Below are 25,378 nucleotides of genomic sequence, written 5' to 3' on the forward strand. Positions count from 1 at the left end.
CATCCACTTCGGGAACAAATTGATGCACGACAACAACCAAGGAGAACAATCTCTTAAATGATCCCCATAAGATCAGCTGTATGAATATGCTTGGGAGTACCTGCTGTGGATAGCAAACTGAAAACATAGGCATTAAATAGCTTGCTTTGAACAACTAGTCAGTTGAAAAACTAGCGCTAGACCATGATTCGCTTTTTGTTTGTTTGCCTTTCTTTCTTCACTTTTTATTTTCTGATTGTAATGGCCGACTGATATTGGACTTTTGAACTTTTTGTTTTGTAATCACCATGAATTTGTGTGTGTGCGAGACGCCGTGTGTGCTGGGAAAATTTGACTACCATGGAGCTTATAACTTTTTAAATATTTTATTGAGAAGAGTCTTAAAAGACAATTAAAAAGAAAAATCAATAATACTCAAATATTTTGTCAAAAAGAGAAAAATATATAATTATTTCTAATATAGACCATAAAAAGAATAAAATATTTTAGCAAGAAAAGACAAATAACGCTTAATATTAATATTTTATATAATTAAATTCTCTTAATAAAAATAATATTCCTAATATATATTATGTAAAATTAAATTTAATAAAAAAATGTGAGTGGAAGTGATTTGTGTTTCAGGAGCTAAGTATGGGTGGTCAAAATGGGAACCGCCTCGGACCAGGATGCATTCATGAAGGTCCAAAAGGGGAGCATGTATGCTATATGGGTTGAGTTAGAAAGAATCGGGATTAGCGAGGCTAACTTCTCTACATGCATAATAAAATGTGGTATATTGGGACTCATTTATTAAAAAAATAAGTTTTGTGGAATTCACGTGCATTCTTATAAAAGGAAGATGATTGATCGCTTAACAATTTTGACCCACAGCAATATCTCTCAGTAGATATTATTAATTTCTTACTTGTGTAAATTACCCTTGCAAAATGACATAAAGTTAGGCTTATTGATTATCATATTTGTTGTTTTTGTAAGGAATCGTATTTTTGTTGTAAAATTAGCTTCATTGTTCTTGAATTATTGGATTTTTTTTTACCAAAATGAGTAATTTTGCCAAACTATTTATCAGTGTAGGTATTTTAGAAAACTATTTACATGTACGGATGATTTTCAAATTAGGATTTAAGACGTGTCACTTTAAGTAGCGTCTTGTGCTTTCTTGTCAGGAAGTGTTATTTGATTGACTCTTTTCATTCAGTTGTTTTATTAAGAGACATAATCTTGGTACTCTATATATTTCCTTCATGTGATCATTTTCACTAATTTTTTTTATATCTATCAGAGAAAACGCAAAAAAAAAAAAAATATTTTCTTAAATGAAACAAATTATAAGTAATTTTTTATTTATTTTTTGTTTTCAGTTTCAGTTTTTATGTGTGTGTTCACTAATGGAAAAAATATCACATTATTTTATCTTACTTTTATGATTTTTGAAAGGAAAATTAGGATAAAATTTCATAAAATCCTAAAACAAAGAAAGAAGATAAAAAAAAATGGTATTTTATAGTTATTAATAATAATGTACAAGTTTAAAATGAAAATATAAAATAAATTAAACACTATAAAATTTTCTTTTAAGAAGAGCAGAAGAAAAATATACAAAATGGTTAAGGATTTGCATGTTGAATCTCATAAAACATGTTTAGTGTTGACTTTTCTTTTTTAAAATCGGTTTGGTTGAGACTACATACTTGTTTTACAAGAAAGGAGTGGAGAGTACTATGATGATGCTTCCTGTTGGGTTCACACTTGATGAGTCAAAGTGACACTTGATGAGTCAAAGTCACCTATACTCCCACTCCTTTTCGTTGCATTGTTGTTATAAAATGGGCCTTATTGGTTCTTGTCATGGAGTTGTAAAATTGGGCTTGTTGTTGCTGATTAGAGTGCTGCTAGGTGCACTCAACATTTTTGCTGGTGCACCCAGCAAAATTTATAAATGGCAAAAATGCCTCTAGCCTTTTTTTTCATTATAAAAGCTTTTTTTTCCTGCGCTTCACACAACTACCATTTTTGTTCGTTGTTTTTCTCTGTTTTTGTGGTTTTCGTGTGGCATTGTCTCAGGTTCATTGGCTTCTTGTGAATGGTTAGGTGTGGTGAAGGTGAAGGTGCGTTGCGGTGGTCGGCAGCGACAAACGAGGTACGCAGAAGGTGGTGGCTATGTCACGAACATACGAATTACTTACGGATCAAGTTGATCCGTAAGAAGAGTAACTATTTTTAAAATGTGATGTTTGTTAATTTAGTTTCCATTTTTTTTTAAATTATTAATTTGTTTGTATGGCCATTTTTTGTTTGAGTTGGTTAGATGGACGAAGATGAGTAGATGTATAAAATAATGTTTGAACAAGCGGATATGGATTATGAAAATGAAGAAGCATGTGGTGTGAATGAACCACATGTTGATTGTTCCAATGCGTTCAATACTTCTCAGGTTATAATGTTAATATTTGTCACAGATTTAATAAAATGAATACCGGCAAAAAACTTAAATTATGTGGATTGCTTTGTAGGTGTTTGAGTGTCGAGAGGATGTTTTGCAGTGGGCTTGATCCGTTGCTCATGAAAACGGATTTGTGGCTGTGATTTTAAGGTCAGATACAAACATAGGTAGTAGAGGAAGAACTACGTTTGTGTTAATTAACTGTGAAAGGAGTGGCGAGTATAGGTGTAGGAAAAAAGAATGTATTAGAAGAGACACTGGGACTAGGAAATGTGGGTGTCCCTTCAAGCTTCGTTGCAAGCCAGTGGTTGGAGGAGAAGGCTGGATGGTGAAGTTGATTTATAGAGTGCATAATCATGAATTGGCCAAGTCATTAGTTGGACATCCATATGCGGGGTGATTGACTAAAGCTGAAAAAACACTTATTGTTGATATGACAAAGTCCATGGTGAAGCCAAGAAACATTCTGCTAACTCTGAAGGAACACAATGTCAATAGATGTACGACCATTAAACAGATATACAATGCCAGAAGTGCATTCCGTTCTTCCATAAGAGGAAGCGATCTTGAAATGCAGCATATGATGAAACTTCTTGAACGTGATCAGTATATTCATTGACACAGAATAAAGGATGAAGATGTGGTTCGTGATATCTTTTGGTGTCACCCTGATGTAGTGAAGTTAGTCAACGCATGTAATTTGGTGTTTTTGATAGACAGCACCTACAAAACAAACCGGTACAGACTCCCACTGCTCGATTTTGTTGGGGTGACACCGACTGGGATGACATTCTCTGTCGGTTTTGCATATGTGGAGGGTGAACGCGTTAATAATTTGGTCTGGACTTTACAACGCTTCTGAGGCCTTTTTTTAAAGTGTGATGCCCTCCTTGGAGTTATTGTCACTGACAGAGACCAAGCATTGATGAATGCAGTGAAGGTTGTATTACCTGAATGTACAAATTTGTTGTGCAGCTTTCACATAAACAAGAATGTGAAGGCCAAATGTAAATCACTAATTGTGCAAAAAAATGCTTGGGATTATGTCATGGATTGCTGAGGATGTCTTACTGATTGTCCTTCAAAACAACAATTTGATGAATGCCTGAAGAAGTTCGAAATGGTTTGCGCACCTTGGCCAATGTTTGTTGACTATGTCAAGGAAACATGGATAATACCACACAAGGAAAAATTTGTTTCCGCCTGGACTAATAAGGTGATGCACTTAGGAAACACAAAAACAAACAAGTATGAAATTGTTCAACTATTTTTATTAACGTTGATGAATTGATGGAATTGTATTATTGTATATGTTTATTTTTATTTGTGTATTTGAAATGTAGGGTTGAATCTGCTCACTCGTCTTTAAAAAGATTGTTACAAAATAACCTTGGAGACTTATGCAGTGTGTGGGATGCCATGAAAAACATGATTACGTTGCAGCACACGGAGATTAAAGCATCATTTGAAACAAGTACACATGTCCGACACGTGTTCAAAAAAACCTTATACAGGAGGCTTCTTGGAATGGTTTCAAGGTATGTTTTAAATCAGATTGCTGTTGAATTAGAGCTTATGCTGGCAAGAATCCCTCAAGTTGTGGTTGCATGGTGAGAACCACGCTTGTTCTCCCTTGTGCTTGTGAGCTATCCAAATATGTTGGTGGTTGCATCCCACTGGATTCAATCCATATGTTCTGGAGGAGACTTAGTTTTTCAGACCAAGGGTTATCTGAGCCCGAGGTCAGCATCAAGGAAGTAATGGAAACAATATCCAAAAGATTGGAAGAACTTGATGTTTGTGGCAAGTTTACTCTGAAGACTAAACTTTGGGAAATTGCATACCCTGATTAGAATTCGATGTGTCCTCCTTCAGCAAAGGTTAACACAAAGGGGGCACCGAAGAAAGCTATGAGCAGGAACCCAAGGTCAACAAAGCGCAATCCATCTTACTAGGAGTATGTAGATGCCTTTGAATCTATGCAAAATAGCAATTCGTTGGTAAGGCGTACTGCATCATCCTCTGAGCAACCGAATCGAAGAATGATGATGCCCATGTTGGACCAGTTTCAGCCATTTATGCATGACTTCATTGATAAGATTGTTGATGTCAAAGCTGATGGTAACTGTGGATATCGGTCGGTTGCCGATTTATTAGGTATGGGTCAAGACTCTTGGTCGGTGGTCCGCAACCATATACTAAAAGAACTTGTCAAATTCTCATAAGACTATATCAAGCTCTTTGGTGGCACGGAGAGATTTGAGGAATTAAGGATGTCACTACTTGTTGATGGGTTAACCAAGGTATGTAATTTATGTATTTGATTTTTAAGACTTAACTTTGAAATTAAGTTTGACGTGTATATTTGTTTCATTCAGGTGACTACGGATAAGTGGATGGATATAACGGACATGGGACATGTCATTGCATCAAGGTATAACGTAATCGTTGTATCCTTGTCTAAACAACAAAGCACGACATTCTTTCCTCTTAGAAGTCAACCGCTGACAAATTCTTCATTGCATCGTATAATTTGTATCGGTCATGTGTATGACAATCATTTTGTTGAGGTACATTGTAGATATGAAGTGTTTTTTTTTTATATTTGTGAAATGACTTTTGTAGGATTGAGTTAACACTTTTTTCGCATGTACAACAGGTTTATTTAAAAGAACGTTGTCACTTACCGCCTATAGCATTGTTATGGTCTAGCAATTGTCATCCTCAGGCGAAGCCGTGGCCAAATCCATATATTAGCAGAATGCAGCATTATAAGAGCTTCATGATGTTCAAGAGAGACTATGTTGACATAAATGATGATTGAACATATAATTTATAATGACTGATCGTTTTGAATTGGATATTCACATTTATTTGTTATGTCCACAACAAAATTATTACTTAATTCTAAAAAAACATGTATGATATATCGTTGTCTGAGTTGACAACACATTGTGAAAAAACGTGTATGATAAATTGTTGTCTGCATTAACATAAAGCGCATCAAAGGACCTTGCACAGCATGACTACACATGCAGATCTGATGCAAGCTAAAGCATGTCACGTCATTGGTGTAGTTGACAACACATACAGAAAGCATGTGCATGCTTATTTTTAATCTTTAAAAAATGCAACAATGATATTAAAACTCATCTATATATATGACACATCCTAACACTGTACAAAAACCACAAGTTTCAGTCGTAACCCAACTCTTACAAAAAACTATGGCATTCTTGGGAGAGACAAGCAGTCAAACAGTTGTGAACTCCACATTAAGTTTTATTTTTCCAAATGGATCCATTGTTCACAACGATAGTGGTGTTTCCTTTCAAGCTTCCACTCTAGTTCACATTCGAGTACCTAACGGGTGTGATTTTCAAACGTTAAAAACCAGAATACACAGTACCCTTAAGCTAACTAACAAGCAATTTTTGGATGAAATTTACTACCGACAGCCTTTCACATATGTAGGTAATCAATTTTAGTTTCAATGTATACAACTGAAAAATGATGCTGATGTTAACACAATGTTAATGTGTAATCATGAATTTTCGTTTGTTGGTCCAGATTTAAACTCAACTATTAATTTAACTGAAGCAATTTTACGATTTACACTAATTAATCTACACATTTGATTTGGTATTTGTTTTTTTTTTGTTCGACAAAATATAAGATTCATCGATTCGGTATTTGTGATCACTAATTTTTACCATACAAACGTAATTTGTGTAAATCATAAATATATTTGACACCTAATAAGAAAAAAAGAAAAAAGGAGGCAATTCGTTAAAGTCATTTTCATTTTTCTCTCTCTATTTTATCTAACAAATTAATTAGATTTATGACAGACTTTAAAACGTTAAATTTTATTTTTTGACTTTGCCCACAAAATCAAGGATTGAATCCAATGTTCTTTTTTGACACGTTTAAAACAAGTACAACCAGTAAAATACATTTTTTTTTCTTCTTGTAAAAGACTTAATTATATATTATTACCTTTAATTATTTTTTTTCTGAAAATATATATATTATTACCTATAAAAGTTAGTAGTATTTTAGTATTATATATGTCTATAAGATTCCGTACACCACAACTAAAGACAAATTATGAGCAAAAGTAATTTCTAAATTTTAATTTAAAAGTTTTTTTCCCCATCAATTTTCTTTAAGTACGTACAGGGACATGGGGGCTCAAGACTATTATATTATGCAATTTCAATTTATGTGGACAGAATCCATTGACTTATTTGAGTCCCGACAAAGTAGTGAATAAAATAACAAAATAATTGTATAATTTTGAATGAAGAGTGTGAATAAGATGTAGACTTGTTATGATTTGACGTATAATGCTTTAAATGAGAAAGTTTTATTTTTTAGTCTCTCAAATTAGAAGATTTTATTTTTTAGTCTCTTAAAATAAAATATAAATGTTACATTAATTATAAAATTATAAAATATAAATACGAATTTTTATATGAGGAGAGAAATTAAAAATAAACATTTTTTTAATTTGATAGAATAAAATTATAAAATTTTATAAGCTAGATTTGGCAAAGGGAATACACAATCAATGGAAATAAATAAAACTAACATTACTAATGGAAATAAATAAAACCAACATTACTAATGAAATGGGTTCAAGTACAATATCTATATATACATCGAATATCAATATAAAATATGTAAATAAACAACGCCTGATCCGTGCGCCGCCTGCGTCGAGACCTAACATATACTAGTTGGTCCTGTGTGACACTCCTAGCCATCCTGAGACATTCTTCGATCACCTCATGTGTCGATGAGCCTGGCGTGACCACCCCTAGGCTCAGATGGCGCTCCAACCTCTTAGCAATCACATGGCAAACTTCCTGTTAAATACATAACAAATAGATTACACAAATTATTATGAAAATATTGACGTAAATGACGTAAATGACGTAAATTATTAGTATTACTTACCACTGCATGTCTAGGCTCCACCACAGCGGGCCTCGCATATGTCGACGGTGCTCCTGGCTCCGACACGTGAGGGATATCTGTCTCTAGGGCCCGAGGGACGACTCGGGGCTGCGGAGCAAGACCATCTGGCAAAGGATCTGATGCCTGGCCTGGGGTCATGAAAGGATACGAAATGCGGAAGAACCAGTCCATGTAGTCGCTGGCACACTGACCTGGCACAACACACACCTCACCTCCTGGAATCATATGATCCGAATAGTACATCCACCTATCGTGTATATCATCATACGACACCCATGAATCGACAGGCGGAGCAGGAATAGTTTGGGTGTATCCAAACTGTCGCATGACCCTCTCTGGTCAGTAATACACAACAATGGGCCCCTAGCGTAGGAGACCAGAATAGCATGAAATCATATGGAAGTCCCGGACCGGTCGGTGCTCCCCATATGGGATCCAACAGACATCCGGAGTCGGTCCAGGCGCTCCCTGTACGTCGGTGTATGTATATTCTTCACGGTCTTCTTCGTAGCAATCCACCTACAGGCACGCGGTGAATCCTCGTCGTAGCCTGATCAGCAGTGGACTTCATGATTGAAGGAAAGTGCTCGTATATCCAGTGTCGCAACGTGCCCTTTTGCGGGCGGGCGACGCGTGACTCGCGGGATGCGTGTTCCACGAAAGGAATACGCGCGGAGTCGCCACCAACGTTTATTTGAGGAAAACGTCGAAAAAACCGGAAAAGACGCGATCTACGAACTTTTAAGTGAAAGGCTCGGGAGTTGTATTTACGCATGGGGAAGGTATTAGCACCCTACACATCCGTCACAAGGGACGGCAGCCTTTAATCGAATGTGCAAACATGACTTTGATTTTTACGTTCCATTTTATGTCCTTATATCCTTTATACCCTTTTTATATTTTTTCTATTTTTGTGGTCGACAAGGGTATTTCCCTTTGCTCCTACGTATTCCTCAATTGTGATGAGGAAATCAAACCTACGTAGTTCTTTCGGAACAAAGTGTTTGGTTAAGTTGTTTTTGTCTTTTTTTGCAAAATATGTTTTTATTGAACAAAAGGTCATTTAAGGTGTTGGACCATTAAACGGTCTTTTGATTTTGAAAGGAGAGAAACGTTAAGGCGTTGGACCATTAACGATCTCTTGTTTTTGAAAGGAGAGAAACGTTAAGGCATTGGACCATTAACGATCTCTTGGGGTGGTCGACAAAAGCGGGGCTTTTGCTCCTACGTATCCTCAATTGCGATGAGGAAATCAGACCTACGTAGTTCTTGCAAAAGCGGTAAAGTCACATGTTGATTTTATGCTTTTGAACGGTCCATGTTAACCGATAAAAGCAAAGAGGACCGTTTAAGGCGTTGGACCTTAAAACGGTTTTTAGTGATTTTTCGGACAAAACTTGATTTGTGAGTTGATTTTAGTCTTAGTTTCACTTTGGTCATTAATCAATTCATTCAAGGAAACTTCCAAAGAAAAACGTCCGATTGATTTTTTTTTATTATTTTATTCAAAGATATTTTGATTATTTTATTATTATTTTTCAAGATATTTTGATTGTTTTATTATTATTTTACTTTTTTTGGTTTAACCGAGGTTATAGCGTGAACGATCGGTTAGATTTCGTTTGAAAAGTGATTAAATGAGATTACAACACAAATGATCGATTGAAATTCATTTTATCATTTATTAGGTGAGAAAACGGCTTAAATAAACGGTAAAAGCGCGTTTAAAGACAGAAGAAAAGAAATCGAAAATGAACGAAATAAAGATGAAAGCTTAAAAAAAACAAGAAATGAATTGAAAGTCTCGGATTCGAAAACTTACCCGTTGAAGAACGAAGAACGGATGAAGAACGGTGAAGAACGGTCAAAAACCTTCACGGATTTGCTTACGGAAACATCTCGGAAGCGTTACGGAAGCACCTCGGCTTGGATTTTCTTCACGGAAACAATTTTCCTAAGCAAATTCGAAAGAGAGAGAAGTGCTTAAGGGGCTGAACCCTTTTCTACTTCACTTCTCCCCTATTTATAGAAAATTGGGGGAGAAGCTTGCCACCCAGCTCGCCCAGGCGAGCAAGGTTGCTTCCTCCAGAAGCAACAACCTTCTCGAGGAATCTTCTGGAGGGCCCAAGTGGGTCTGGTTGCTATTTGCACCCCCATTTTTACTAAATACACCCCCTTGCCCTTTTTTTGAGATTCTTTTTTCGTAAAGTTACGGAAACTTACGGATTTCGCAACGATACTTGTTTTCTTTCCGTAATGTTACGAAACCTTGCGGATTACATAATCATCCCCTTTTTTGACTTAGGAAATCTCCGCGTGTCAACGGGCTTGTCGGCCGCGATTGACGAAGGGCGCAGGAGACGACGTTAGTCTCTGCGTGCTATCAGGCTTTTCGTCTTATAGATAGCAAAAAGGAATTTATACGGATAACCACTCGGGTATTTCCGCCCGTCAGCATGACTCAAAAGTCAGCATGACAGAACTTGTGAGCACGGAAGATGACGTAAATCTCCGCGTGTCAACGGGCTTGTCGGCCGCGATTGACGAAGGGCGCAGGAGACGACGTTAGTCTCTGCGTGCTATCAGGCTTTTCGTCTTACAGATAGCAAAAAAGAATTTATACGGATAACCACTCAGGTATCTCCGCATGTCAGCGTGACTCAAAAGTCATCATGACAGAACTTGTGAAAATGGCCGACAAAAGCGAGGCTCTTGCTCCTACGTATCCTCCAATGAGGAACTCAGACCTACGTAGTTCTGGATAACTTTGTGAGACTTGAAAAAGTCTCCACCGGAAGATGCTGACACCTTCGGAAAGGGCGCAGATGACCACATTGGCCTCTGCTCGTCAATCACACTTGGGGTCACTGAATGACGAGGTGCGGATAACCGTAAGGTGCCTCTGCGGGCTACCAGCTCTTGGGTCATGGCAACAAAAGGTGGTGTCGTCAACAAAAGCGAGGCTCTTGCTCCTACGTATCCTCCAATGAGGAACTCAGACCTACATAGTTCTGGATAACTTGTGAGACTTGAAAAAGTCTCGGTGTTTTCTCCATTAAAATGCAAACATGCTTTAGTAAAGAGACAAATATTCCAACTGATTAGAGCAGCATATGCTTTTTTGAGTGAAAAAACAATGCGTCTACCGGGGAAGGAGAGTCTGCTGATGAAACCCCCCCATAACCATAAATGAGATTTTGGATGTTTAGCATTTCGTTTCTAAATGACCATTTAGAGGAAACACTGGGTTCAACAAAAATAGAAGAAATCCACTCAAAGTGTATCAATCTCGCACAGGTAAGTGTTTTATCCTAATTCCGAACCATAGATATGTCATGACTTGATTTCACAAATCATTTCCTATCAAATCAAAGATTACATGCGTGATCATGGATCAATAGGACTTCCCTTGGAAACGGGTTCTTTTGGTGGGTTTTTCGGCTTTTGATTTTTTTTTGGCTTTTTCCTTTTCTGTTTTGGTTTAGTGCGGCGCGAAAAAGTCGCTAGCGCACAAGATGTTGGTTGGCAATCAAAGGGAGAAGACCACTTTAGGTCGTGGTTTCCTTTCCTTCTTTTTGTTCATTTGGTGAAAATTCTGTATTGTTCAGATATTGTCCGGTCCAAAGACCTTTATGCACATTTCTTCTGTTTTCTTTCGATCCTTGATCAGGAGCTTTCTTTCCTTCTTCTTCTTCTTTTTTTTTTTTTTTTTTTTTACTTTCTCCCATTCTTTGATTGGGAATTTTCTTTCTTTTCTTTTTGCTTTCTCCCACTCTTTGATTGGGAATTTCCTTTCTTTTCTTTTTGCTTTCTCTTTGATTGGAAATTTTCCTTCTTTTCTTTTTTGCTTCCGAGGGTAAGGATTGACATTCTCACCCTGGGTCAAGGTTTATGGTGAGTCAGGATTTTGGCTCAAGGCTTGTAGAATGGCTAGACATGATACATGTCAGGGTTTGGTTTGGTTCAAGGATAAAAGGGATGCCCCACATTATTTCCATGACACAAATGCAAAAATGATGATTTGGAAATTTTATGCAAAACTGGTCATGCATGCACCTATGTGGACACTCAAAATTTTTATGGTCATGTGATGCTAGGGCTCAGGATTCATTTCCTCTATTTTAAATCAACCCAATGTTTCCAAAATATGTTCTTTTATCAATTTGTGCATTCATCCGAGTCCATCTTGGGTACTCGGGAAAATTTCACAGGATTCACCCTTCAGGTGTACACACATTTTTTTTTTCCAAAAACTAGCTATGATCAGCGAATTTTTCTTTAAAGAAAAGTTGGAAGTCATCTCTTTTCAAAAGCATGTTGGTTTTTCAGCTACACAACTTATTTTTCTTTTTTCTCTCTTTTTTTTTATTTGTTTGTTTATTTCTTTTTCTTGTTCATTTTTTTGTTTTTTTTTCTTTTTTCCTTCCTTTTTTTTCATGAGGTTTTTTGCTACCTAAACATGTGTATATTTTTGTGAGGTATTTTTGCTATATAGATGCATATCCAAGGTATCTTGCTACCTAAACATACATATATATATTTTGCGGGGTATCTTTTTGCTACATACATGCATATCTAAGGTATCTTGCTACCTAAACATACATATATATTTTGTGAGGTAGTTGTTTGCTACCTAAATTACATACATGCATATCTAAGGTATTTTTCACTACCTAAACACGCATACATATATTTGTGAGGTATGACTACCTTCCGAGCTTATGCTCGTTTTATTTAAATTCTTAGGATCATGAGCAACTAGGTGTGTCCCAATATGACTTGAGAAACAAAAGGTGATCAAATAGCAAGCAGAAATTTAAAAGTTACTAGGTTGCCTCCTAGTAGCGCTTCTTTAACGTCTTGAGCTGGACGCCTTATGACTTGTCGGTCACTGACCTAGTACTTTGCTTACCTTTGGCTTTGGACTTGGTCGCCTATGGGTCGGCCATGTGTCGTAGGCAACGCTCTAACCTTTTTATGGATGAGCTGAGGTGAACTCTAGAGGTGGTGGCGGTGTGTCTATTGCCTGCTACCGGCCATCCCAATGCTGATGTGGTGTTTCGCCCTGCGCCTGCCTGGGGGCGCAGTACTTCTTGATGAAAGCTCGATTGGTAGGGGGGCCTGATGACCTTGCTGGGGGCGACAGGCACTCCCTAGAACTGACAGAGACCCGTATTTAGAGCTGGCAACTCCAAGACCCTGTTGGCCTTCTTCGGGTCCACTAGGTGTCCTGCAGGCACAATCCCTGCAAATAATAGATGACATCAGAAATCAGTTGGGGGAGGTGCATACTTACCTATGCCACGACGACATGAACTTGCTGGGGGGAACGGGCGCCCTGTAGGGCCGACAGAGGCCCGTAACCAGAGCTGGAAACCCCAGGGCCCTGTTGGACTTCTTCAGGTCCACTGGGTGTCTCTGTGGGTGCGATCCCTGCAAACAATAGATGGTATCAGAAATCAGTTGAACCATATGCATACTTACCCATGTCGGGACGACACAGACCAACTGATACTTTTGCAGGGGGAGATTGGCATTGCGGTCGCTGGGCAGAATGTTGCTAAGTAGCAATGTCATCTATATCTGTGTAAGAGTGGTCATGTTGGTGCGCATGATCCACACTCGTCTCTTTGCAGCGGCACGGGTGAAATCTTGCCCCGGTATGCATAGTAGTTGCGTGATAGCCTCCCTCTCTGGTTGTGCTTGCACAGTTGGTCGCCCTCCAATATTAGGGGGTGGCCCAGAAACTGATAAAAGGAAACTACTAGCCCCTTAACCGAGAGCGCGAGTCTCGGTTAAGCATTTAAGGACAAAGGACCTTAAATTCTCTTAAGGTGTGGATGTGGAGCACACTGAAAATGAGGACACATAGCCCTCTAAAGGTGAGGGCATGCAACCCTCTCAAGGCGAGGATGTGTAGTCCTCTGGAGGTGAGGGCGTCCAGCCCTCTGTTGGCGAGGACGTGTAGTCCTCTCAAGGTGAGGGCGTGCAGCCCTCTGTTGGCAAGGACGTGTAGTCCTCTAAAGGTGAGGGCGTGTAGCCCTACGAAGGTGAGGACATGCAGTCCTTTGATGGCGAGGGCGTGTAGCCCTCTGAAGGTGAGGACGTGTGGTCCTCTAAAGGTGAGGGCGTGTAGCCCTACGAAGGTGAGGACATGCAGTCCTCTGATGGCGAGGATGTGTAGTCCTCTAAAGGCGATAGGTACAAGTACCCAAGGGTCCACCCTTATGAGAAAGCAAGAGATCGACTCATCGAGAGGGTCGGTCATCCCAAATCCACAAGATTTGGACATTAGATGTAGGAAATCTATACAGTTAACATGATTTTTAGGGATGCAGATGCATGCAACCTTGGTCGTGAAATTTGGTAAATGCGGACTTCATATGAAACAATGCAATGTAATGGAAAGTTGTACAATGTTCATGACATTTTTTCCCTATTTTGTGATTTTGATTTTGATTTGATTTTTTTTTTTTTGGAAAACACAAATTGACTGTCCTTTTGAAAGAGATGATAGTCCATGCAACCTTATCCTATCTTTTGCAAATCTCTCCGAGAACTCCCTCAGAGTGTGTGTTCTGTTTGATTTAGTCACTTGACCATTTTGGAGTGACGGTAATGGAGTCGTTTGATGTTTAATCAATCCATTGAAATCCTAGGGTTTGTCCCCCCTTTTTTGTTAAAAACATCGATGGGTGAGAACTTTTGATCGGCCCCTATGTTTACTTGAGGTTCATGCACGGTGCCCCTCATTGCCCCAGTGTAAGACTTTGAGGTACCAATCGTTGTCTTTCGTCATGACCTTGTAGGAGGGAACCTATTGGGTGAGAACTTCTAATCTGCCCCTAGGTTCACTTGAGGCTCATGCACGATGCCCTTCATTGCCCCAGTGTAAGGCTTTGAGGTACCAATTGTTGTCTTGTTTTCATAGCCTCGTAGTGAGGAAGAATGAAAGAAGCAGTTGATTCTTGCAAAAAGAATTTTCCAAGGATGAGAAATAGTTGAAGGATTTTTTGATGGATTAAGTCAAATGACTCCTATGTAGAAGCAAGATGTTTTGATGTTTTGATGATGCCAAAGGATCAAGTGCTTCCAAGTTTTATTCAAGACAAGAATCCAAGAAAATCAAGATATATGATCAAGTTGATCTCTAGAATCTTAGGAAGAAGTTTCCAAATTGAAAAAGCAAAAGGTTTGGCCAAAGACTTCTATCTAAATCAATTTAAATTGAGATTTACTCTCTGGTAATCAATTACCAGCAGCTGAAAATGTTTATAACAGTCACTAGAAATTTGAATTCAAAATTTATAATGTGTGATCGATTACACATGGATGGTAATTGATTACCAGCAGTTTATTCAAATTTTAAAGCCTGTGATCGATTACACAAGTCTTGTAATCGATTACCATAGGAGATTTTCAGAAAATAATTTCCAAGAGTCACATCTATTCAAATGGTTTATGAATGGCCATCAAAGGTGACTTGGAAACACGAATTTAAAGAGAGTTTTCATTGCCCAAAAAGTTTTATCCTCTCAAAAGATTAAGAGTTTTTCTGAACTGAAATGTCTTATCCTCTCAAAAAGATTCCTTGGTCAACCACTTGCATATTCAATAAGGAATTTTGATTGATCTTCATTGTACAATCTATCTTTTTTAAGAGAGATTTCTTCTTCTTATTTCTGAAAAGGGATTAAAAGATCGTGGGTCTCTTGTTGTAGAGGATTCCTGAACACAAGGGAAGGGTTGTCCCTGTGTGGTTCAGACTTTGTAAAAGGAGTTTTACAAAGAGAGTGGAAAATCTCAAGTGGGTTGCTTGAGGACTGGACGTAGGCGCGGGAAGTGGCCGAACCAGTATAAATCAAGTTTTCATTCCTCTCTTCCTTTAAACTTCTTTTATTTATTGCTATTTATCTTTTGCTTTAAAAAAGTTTATTTTGAATTGTCTTTTGAGTAATTCATGTTAAGGGTGCATTGTTAATCCAAAAAGAAATAGTGATAGTTCAATTGGGGAATAGTCTTTGCATCTTAATTCAACCCCCCTTTTTCTTAAGGTAACTGAGGCCATTTGTCCAACATCCTATTCTTGATAACTCACTTCTCTCTAAAAAGACAAAATGAGGTCACATGAACGTCTATATTTTTACTTGAAAACACAGTCAATCAAATGCCTTTTTATTTTTTATTTTGAAACTTATTTGTTTTGAACTTTACTCGTTGTTTTACGGCACCCCCACCAACGTGCAAGACGAGTAATCTCTGATTGAACAGTCTTAGAAGTCAACACTCAGGAGCGCAGGTCACTTGAGCAAACAGACCAATGGCTTGCACCCACATTCCAGTGAAAGTTGAATAAGCAAACATGCGTTTGTGAGAGGATGAGGGACAAAGATATCAACTTTATCCATTTCATTTAACATTGTAACTGTGGTTTACAATAATGGCATAAACTTGGAAATCCTGATGAGTCATTAGAGACACCTAACAACAGCCTTCAAAATTGCCCCATGTGTGGCATCTCTTGTCAATGTCAGAATTTACACGCAATTCTCCTCAAATTTCAGCCAGCCTGCATCAATTAGACCTTGCACCTTACGCTTCAGAGCCCTACAATGCTCAATGGAACGCCCCGGGGCTTCTCCGTGACAAGCACACGTTGTGTTTGAGTCGTATTCTCGGAGAAATGGAGGTTGATGAACCTTGGCTAGGGTTATGGCTACCATTGAATTATCAAGTAGATATGGGAGCAAGTCAGCATAGGACACTGGAATTGGGGTGAATTCTACAGGCTTTCTCGCTGCAAAATTCATTTCTTGGTTGGTGTTTTTGGTTTGTGCTAAAGGTGGTGTTCGTCATTGGAAGTGCGGTAGACAGACTTTGTGGTTGATTTAGGGATGGCCTTTGTGGATAAATGGGCGGTAGGTAAGGAGAAGGGTTGAGTAATGACATTGTTGGGTTGGTGGGAAACTTGGCCGTACAGGAATGGCAGTCACAGCATGGGTTTCTCCCTCATCGTCACCCTCTTTATTTGCCCCAGTTTTCTCATTCGTCCAAGCAGGATGATTAAATTTGCCTCTTTTCAGATCCACTTCGATCCTTTCACTGGCGAAGACCAAATCCGCAAAGCTTTGAGGGTGCGTAGCCCACCATCTTTTCATAGTAGAGTATCGATAATGTGTCTACCATCACGATCATCGTCTCCCTTTCCATCATTGGGGGTACCACCTGGGCCGCCAGATCCCTCCACCTTTTGGGCGTGTTCTTTGAAAGATCCATCCCCCTTTTTGCAAATGTTCTGTAGTTGCATCCTATCCGGAACCATATCAAAATTGTGCTGATACTGCCTAACAAAGGCAACCATTAGGTCCTTCCAAGAATGGACTCTGGAAGATTCCAAGTTAGTGTACCAGGTAACAACTACCCCAGTAAGACTTTCTTGGAAGGAATGTATCAGCAATTCCTCATCTTTTGCGTATTCCCCCATCTTCTGACAATACATCTTTAGATGGTTCTTGGGACAAGTAGTCCCCTTGTACTTGTCAAAGTCCAGCACCTTGAACTTGGGAGGGGTGATGATATTGGGTACTAGGAACAACTCTTCTAGGTTAGCAAAGGAATAATCTTCACCTCCTTCAATGGCCCTGAGCCTTTCCTCTAGATGATCCGCCTTTCCCTTTTCGGCCATAGCAGGAGGGGCTCTTCCCACCGCAAAATGCAATGGTTGTGGTTGTGGACGAAACTGAGGGTCCTCCAAAGTGTTTTCAAAGGGTATACCACCAACTGCTTGCCCTTCAGTGGCATATCCGAGCCAAGGCTCGAAGTCAGCTAGATTGTGGTGGGGAATTTCATGTGTCTCCCCCATGGTTTGAGAGATATGTGCCTGATCAGATTGAGGTTATTGGTTCTCAATGAGTATCGGAGTGGAGTTATTGAGATTTTCATTGAGAGTGTATGCCACATTGGGTGGTGTATAGTTGGGAGGCAAGCCATATGATGGGAAGGCGTGCTCATTTTGAATTTGCATATCATGGGGTCGTCCGTACTTCCCAAATCTTTGCCTACCATATTTGAGGTTGGATGATTCATTTGGTTGAGGCCAGATGGGGGCATCGGGTTCACCTTAGCAACAGCGTTGGTAGCGGCAACTGCAACCATATCGACTTCCCTTATCTTTTTCATGCTTATTATGGCCTCCATCATTGTGGCCATTTGCTCTTTCATGGCCTCCATGTCGGCCTTCATCTGCTCTTGCACCTTCTCTACTTCACCCATTACTCTAGCTCTAGCACGGGTTTGGTAGGGGCGCCATAAAGCGTGTTTTTTTTCTTTTTTGATAATAACGATTAAGTTCATTTTTATTTTATTTTATTTATTTTTTTATTTTTATTTTCTTTTTCAAGGAAAGAATGCAATGAGCAATGCAACCAATGAAAAGCATGGATGTATGCGAATGATGTATAGTTGAAGTATTGCGAATTTTTACGCAGGATATGGGGTTGAATCAATTTAGATTTTCAACATGGTCCATGACATCTTTGTCAAGGTGAAACTGGAAGTAACAAGGACATCAACAATCCTAAATATGTTTGGCAGTAGACGAAGCAGTGATGTGACTCGATTCATCTTTTGCCCCAATTTTTGCAAGATAGTTACTTCCATACTTCAACTTGACTTGATGAACTTTTTTCGAAAAAGCATGAGCTTGGTTCAACCCCATAACCCAGGGAATGGCAATTTTGATCGCCAATACTTCAACAACATTTCATAGGGATGAAAGACTCGGGAATACGCATACTATGCATGGAGAATGTAATTATCAAATTGAGATGCCCGAAGAAACATCTTTTCTTAGTTAACTATGCATTAGGTACCATGTTCACTCATTTTGTTTTTAAGTGAAACGGGTTTATGATCCCAACATGGTTGGCTCATGGTACTGAATATATGCAACCAAGAATGCATCATGAATTTTCATGCTTCCTATTTTGTTTTTGTTTTGTAGAGGAAAATGCAAGGCTCATGCATGAGCAAACATGAAAATAAAAGGTATGCAGTTTGTAGAACAAAAAGTATGTTGAACGCATATGCATGATGATGCAATGACTCATGCAAAATGTGAGGCTGGAATATGATAACGGACAAATGCAGGAACGATATGTTCATTATGATGTTATGAAGAGATGCTTATGCGATGCATGATATGAATGCATTTTACGGACACGAGAGCCCGGAAAATTATCTCTTCTTACTTGCGCATTTGGGGGCGCAGTGCCCCATGTGTACAATTAAGAAGGTGATATAGACCTTCCGGCTTCCCGTGACAAAGGACGAGACCAACATACAATGCATGCTAGAGATAAAATGCGGGAGTGACTTGATTCGCACTGATTTTTGGAGTAAAAACATGGGATAAACTCATTTTATTCATAAAGTTTATAACTAGTCAAGATCTGAGCGACAATACAAACTTCCTAGCGGTTTCTAATCATATGGTCCATTAAGTCTATCATATACTGACAATAGCTGAGAAGTCCGTGGATCTCCTCGGGGGCGGAGTAGGTGTCCGCCATTGCTTTGGCCTTGGCTAGCAATCGGGGAAGTTCTTGACTCCTGTTCAAAGTAAGAGCAAATCGGTCCATCCACATTGTTGCCTCTTGGTGCAATGAATCAATTACCCTTTCCCTTGCTTCCCTTTCTGCTGATATCTTGGCGTACTCATCCTCTAGCCTTTGCTCGTGAGTCGCCGCTAGATTTAGCTTCTCTTTGCACTCATCGATGATGGCCCACATATTCCCTTCAGTCTCGCTTAACTGTTGGGACAAATTTCTTTTCGACCTAAGGCAAGCCTTTAGCTCGTCCTTCAAGATCATGCCTTTGACCCGTGATGATTCCTTTCACCTCTTCGGAGCTTGAGCTCACTATTGCTGCCCTATAAAGCCCCTCAAAACTTGTTTTGGTCGTGTTCTTCCTTTCGAGCCTTCTTGGTTTCTCATTCCAAGGCTTCATCGATGGCCATATTGACATCCCTTAGTTCATCATACTCTCTTCAGACTTTGATGGCTATGGACTTGAGCTTCTCTTTGACTACCCGGGCTCTTTCAAGCTTTGCCTTTAAGGCTTGTACCTCATCACTTTCTTCCGAAGCTTTAACCTCATTGTCTCTCACAGTCTTTAGATTTGGGAGCCAATCCAATCCTTGTGTCCGGACTCTCAGCCACTTATGATAGCCGCCGATGATCCCATTACTGCTTCCCCTAAGCTCTCTGTACTTTCTTCACGCCGCATCCCATGCCTTGCGAACTCCTTGGAGTACCCTCGCGTTGTGGTCACTGAAACCCCGTGCGATGAAAGGCGTGATGCTTTCGTCTGATGGCACTGCTCTCATGGGGTAGCCAAGCTGTCTTATGGCGAGGACGGGATTATAATTAATACAACCCCTTGTTCCCATCAAGGGAACATTTGGACATCCTTCGCATGAAGATAGAATCCTGATTCTTCCTTCCTTCTAGCGAGGGAACCAATTAACAGACGCCCCTCCATGCTAGCCAAGAGTTGGTCCCAATTCGCCTTTCCTTTTTCGACGCACGAGCAGTGACCTTGTAGCGGATAGACGGGCCTACCTTCTTGGAGAAAAAAGGTGTGAAACCAGCCACACATAGAGAGCCGGTGCACAACAAACAATTCTTGCGCTGCTCTTTTCACATCCCCGGTCGAACGTGTCATACATGGCCAAAATGGCGACGACCGGGCTTTCCTTGCCATGATGAAAGGCGAGGAAAGCGTCAATCACTGCTAGGTCCACTAACCCTTCCATATTCGGAAAGAGGACAACTCCAAAGATCAAAAGCGCCAAGATGTCAATAAACGAAAGCCCATTTGCCTTGATTTTCCAAGGCCTTTGCCCTTTCCTCCAAACACTTCCTTGGTACTCCGACTACTCCATTTCTGTTTTGCTTTACACGGTCCAACTCTTGTGCTGAGATTTTCACTACCTTGGCAACTCTTGTCGTGGAGGGATAGAACCCAAAGAAAAGATATGGCTTCCTTCCTCCCAGTGGGCATCCCAGGATTTCTTCAAACTCTTCCACAGTCGGCACTAGCTGGAAGTCCTCAAATGTGAAGCACCTTAGGGGCTGGTCATAATACTAGGCAAGGGATGCAATTGGTTCCATGGAGACTTCTACCCTAGCTAGGTCCCAAATGCTTACCATAGGCTTTGCGGAAGGCTTGCCGTTGAAGTTGACCCATTAATTGCCCCAACTTTCGTAAACTGGTGACCTCTAAGCTCTTGATTTTGACTTGATAAAACCTCTTTTTAAGCGAAGGCTTTTGACTTGATCCCATGATTTACTAAAGTGAAACAAGATCTAGTGCGAATCAAAACTCCGACATCTATCATGGGTGGAATGGATGAATGCACGAAGGAATGCATATGACACGGATGCAATTTATGAATACGGGAGCCCGGGAAATTGTCTCCTTCTTAGATACAACGTCTTGGGGTAGCAAAGTGCCCAACGTATGTATTTAAGAAGGTGACACAGACCCTCCGTTGGTTTGCCCAAGAGAGGGGATTAAGACGGAACCCGCACATGATGCATATGCGAAAGGTACAATACGGGGATGTACATAGTACGACAATATTCACAAAATATAAGCAAAAGGGTACGTGATAATTATGCATGGGAGTGTGAAAAATGGCACGCAGCGTGTCCGCTCCGTGCCCCTATTCAAGGGACCTATATGGGAGGGAGCTAACAAGGCTTTTAGTGGTAATTCCCAAGGTGGTCATATCTCTCTTGAAGGTCTCTAGAGGTATCATCCCCTTCGAAGAACATATTGTAGCAGTAGGGACTACTAGCAACGATATATTTTCAAAGAGGAAAACTCTAGATGAGGGTTCACTGTAATCAAGCAAGTCGGAGACCTAGCATGATCACAGATTCACCTCCACTCCTTATGTTCCCATGAACCCGGGTATAAGGCCCTTTTTCAACTCACAGTGTGTGCAAATAGTGTTGGTGTTTGTGTGCATCAAATGAATAAATATTTACCTCAAGGATACAAAAAATGCACTAAAAGCATCAAAGAGTTATATATACAAGAACATAATGAAGGGAAACCAACAAAGGGGTAAGTCATGGTAAAACATTGCACAAGATTAAATGGCCTAACTCTCTAAAAACAGTCCCCAGTGGAGTCGCCAACTGTCGCAACGTGCCCTTTTGCGGGCGGGCGACGCGTGACTCGCGGGATGCGTGTTCCACGAAAGGAATACGCGCGGAGTTGCCACCAACGTTTATTTGAGGAAAACGTCGGAAAAACCAGAAAAGACGCGATCTACGAACTTTTAAGTGAAAGGCTCGGGAGTTGTATTTACGCACGGGGAAGGTATTAGCACCCCACACGTCCGTCACAAGGGACGGCAGCCTTTAATCGAATGTGCAAACATGACTTTGATTTTTACGTTCCCTTTTATGTCCTTATATCCTTTATACCCTTTTTATATTTTTTCTATTTTTGTGGTCGACAAGGGTGTTTCCCTTTGCTCCTACATATTCCTCAATTGTGATGAGGAAATCAGACCTACGTAGTTCTTTCGGAACAAAGTGTTTGGTTAAGTTGTTTTTGTCTTTTTTTGCAAAATATGTTTTTATTGAACAAAAGGTCATTTAAGGTGTTGGACCATTAAACGGTCTTTTGATTTTGAAAGGAGAGAAATGTTAAGGCGTTGGACCATTAACGATCTCTTGTTTTTGAAAGGAGAGAAACGTTAAGGCATTGGACCATTAACGATCTCTTGGGGTGGTCGACAAAAGCGGGGCTTTTGCTCCTACGTATCCTCAATTGCGATGAGGAAATCAGACCTACGTAATTCTTGCAAAAGCGGTAAAGTGACATGTTGATTTTATGCTTTTGAACGGTCCATGTTAACCGATAAAAGCAAAGAGGACCGTTTAAGGCGTTGGACCTTAAAACGGTTTTTAGTGATTTTTCGGACAAAACTTGATTTGTGAGTTGATTTTAGTCTTAGTTTCACTTTGGTCATTAATCAATTCATTCAAGGAAACTTCCAAAGAAAAACGTCTGATTGATTTTTTTTTATTATTTTATTCAAAGATATTTTGATTATTTTATTATTATTTTTCAAGATATTTTGATTATTTTACTTTTTTTGGTTTAACCGAGGTTATAGCGTGAACGATCGTTTAGATTTCATTTTAAAAGTGATTAAATGAGATTACAACACAAATGATCGGTTGAAATTCATTTTATCATTTATTAGGTGAGAAAACGGCTTAAATAAACGGTAAAAGCGCGTTTAAAGACAGAAGAAAAGAAATAAAAAATGAACGAAATAAAGATGAAAGCTTAAAAAAAACAAGAAATGAATTGAAAGTCTCGGATTCGAAAACTTACCCGTTGAAGAACGAAGAACGAATGAAGAACGGTGAAGAACGGTCGAAAACCTTCACGGATTTGCTTACGGAAACATCTCGGAAGCGTTACGGAAGCACCTCGGCTTGGATTTTCTTCACGGAAACAATTTTCCTAAGCAAATTCGAAAGAGAGAGAAGTGCCTAAGGGGTTGAACCCTTTTCTACTTCACTTCTCCCCCTATTTATAGAAAATTGGGGGAGAAACTTGCCACCCAGCTCGCCCAGGCAAGCTCAGCTCGCCCAGGGGAGCAGGGTTGCTTCCTCCAGAAGCAACAGCCTTCTGGAGGGCCCAAGTGGGCCTGGTTGCTATTTGCACCCCCATTTTTACTAAATACACCCCCCTTGCCCTTTTTTGGAGATTCTTTTTTCGTAAAGTTACGGAAACTTATGGATTTCGCAACGATACTTATTTTCTTTCCGTAATGTTACGGAACCTTGCGGATTACATAATCATCCCTTTTTTTAACTTACGGAATGTTACGGAACCTTACTAATTGTGCAACGATGCTTCCTTTTGATTTCCGGTGTGTCACGGAACCTTACGGATTGTGCATCAATACCTTCTTTTGATTTCCGGCATGTCCCGGAACTTCACAAATTGCCTAATGATGGGTGCCAAGCACCTCACAAGGACCAAACAAAAGTTGCATGCCACCAAGCAAAGGTCCCCGGACGAAATTAGGGTATGACATCCAGCACTACAGAGGTAACATCAAAATGATAAACATTAATAATGAAAGTCTAACAAAATTTAAAGTTAAACATTGTTGAACCTCAACAAATGAAAAACATATTTGTTACCTGCAACAGTGTGATGTAACCGCCAAGCTGTCGGCTGCTGCTGATAGAGGCATTGTTCAGTTGATCGTACATATGCACCAGCGCAGCTACTCCCTAGGCATACCTCTCGGTCTAACTGAGATCACGAAGGGCCTCCAAATACACAATATGAACATTGGTTGCCCTGTCTCAGCCCTAGCAGCCTCTGTAGACACCGTCAATAAGTCCACCAGCATCTGAACCGCATCATCCACGTGCAAGGGCTGAAAGGCGTGCAAGTCGCCAACCACGGGCAGATGCAGAAGCGACGAGACATCATCCAGCGTGATCATCACCTTTTCCACAGGGAGATGGAAACTAGACGTCTCCCAGTGCCACCGCTCGACAAAGGAGGACAAAAGTCCCCGATCGCCAGTGTCTATCGAACACACGATCAAAGGACTTAGTCCTGTCCCAGCAACTAGTCCCTCAATGGCAGGGACAGGCCTGCCTAAACTATGGACCTTCCTCCCGTGAGAGGATAACTTCAACTCAGGTCGCTCCTGAATTGAAGTATAAAGGAACACAAAATTCGTTAAAATCATCATTTAAAGGAAAACTAATTTCAATCATAAAGTATAATTAACAAGTAACTAAAAATAAATATTATAAATACCTCTCTCGTCCATACGCTGCAAGAAACGTGATCCGCATACTGGGTCAGCACGGATGGGTTGCTCGGACCACCCGGAAATCCCTCATGCTCATCCTCAGTAGCCTAGGCGCCTGTGTCTGCAGGAATGTCTGCCCTAGTGTCCTCTACATCAGTTGGTGCCATCGGGTCATCCGGAAATACGTCAACCTCTACATCTGGCGTAGGGAGCACTGGCTCATCGTGCGCCACAGTCACAGGTACTCGCTGCCTCCGTGCGAATGCAATAGGCCGTTGACGCTGCGAAGCATCATCAGAATCATCACAATCTCCTCTGCCAGTAACGTGACCTAAGACACGACCTAATCCTTTGGTCCTAACCATGATCTGCAAATCAATACCGCAAATTCCATCACTGATTTCATTCACTCAAATTTCATTGGTCTAATGCAAATTTCATCGGCTCAAAGTCACGCAAGTTGTCAGGATTTCATTGACTGTAGGGCTGTCATTCAGTCTATTATTTATTTGCAAAGTTGTCAGGATTACATTTATGTATTTGAAAAGTTTAGTTTAAATGTGTATTTTTTAGAAATTTTAGACAATTAAAAATCTATCAAACCTAATGTTAATATTAGTTGAAGTTAATATTAGAGGTATGCACCATATTCACCAAGCAGACTATATGTCATTCCTCGTACAATTCCTAGTGGCTTAGTTCCTTGGGTTTCCTTTGAGAGGAAGAGTTCTTGGAGGATCATCAGCTATAAATGGAGGGTTTTATAGTAGAGCAACTAAGGAATTTGTATGCAAAGCTGCTTGGGACAAGGTCAAAACTTCCATAGACACTCTCGTAACTTCCATAGACACTCTGGAATGTATTTTCTTTTTGGTTTTTGGAATGATTAATTTGAAAGGTCAAAAAAATTCTAGAAAGAGTACAGAAAACAATTGGGAAGTGCAAGAAGCAACAACCCTTGACATGGGAGGAGTGAGGACATTTCTACCTAGGCCATTCTTAGTTAACCTAAATACCTAGCAAAATTGATTAGTCCAACCCAATCTTAACTTTCAGCCTACAGTTGTCAATATTGCCCA

General features: G+C 39.9%; 1 protein-coding gene across 1 annotated transcript; it reads right to left on the reverse strand.

Annotated features, from left to right (window-relative positions):
• Positions 1–7,821: 7,821 nt before the first annotated feature.
• Positions 7,822–24,664, reverse strand: LOC114383896 (protein MAIN-LIKE 1-like). The gene is made up of 3 exons (XM_028343607.1): positions 24,452–24,664; positions 23,774–24,191; positions 7,822–7,979 (listed from the first exon to the last, which is right to left on the reverse strand). Exons 1-3 carry the CDS (start codon positions 24,662–24,664, stop codon positions 7,822–7,824), a joined length of 789 nt encoding a protein of 262 aa, XP_028199408.1.
• Positions 24,665–25,378: the final 714 nt, after the last annotated feature.

This window comes from Glycine soja, chromosome 14, assembly GCF_004193775.1.
Source record: "Glycine soja cultivar W05 chromosome 14, ASM419377v2, whole genome shotgun sequence".
Lineage (NCBI taxonomy): Eukaryota > Viridiplantae > Streptophyta > Magnoliopsida > Fabales > Fabaceae > Glycine > Glycine soja.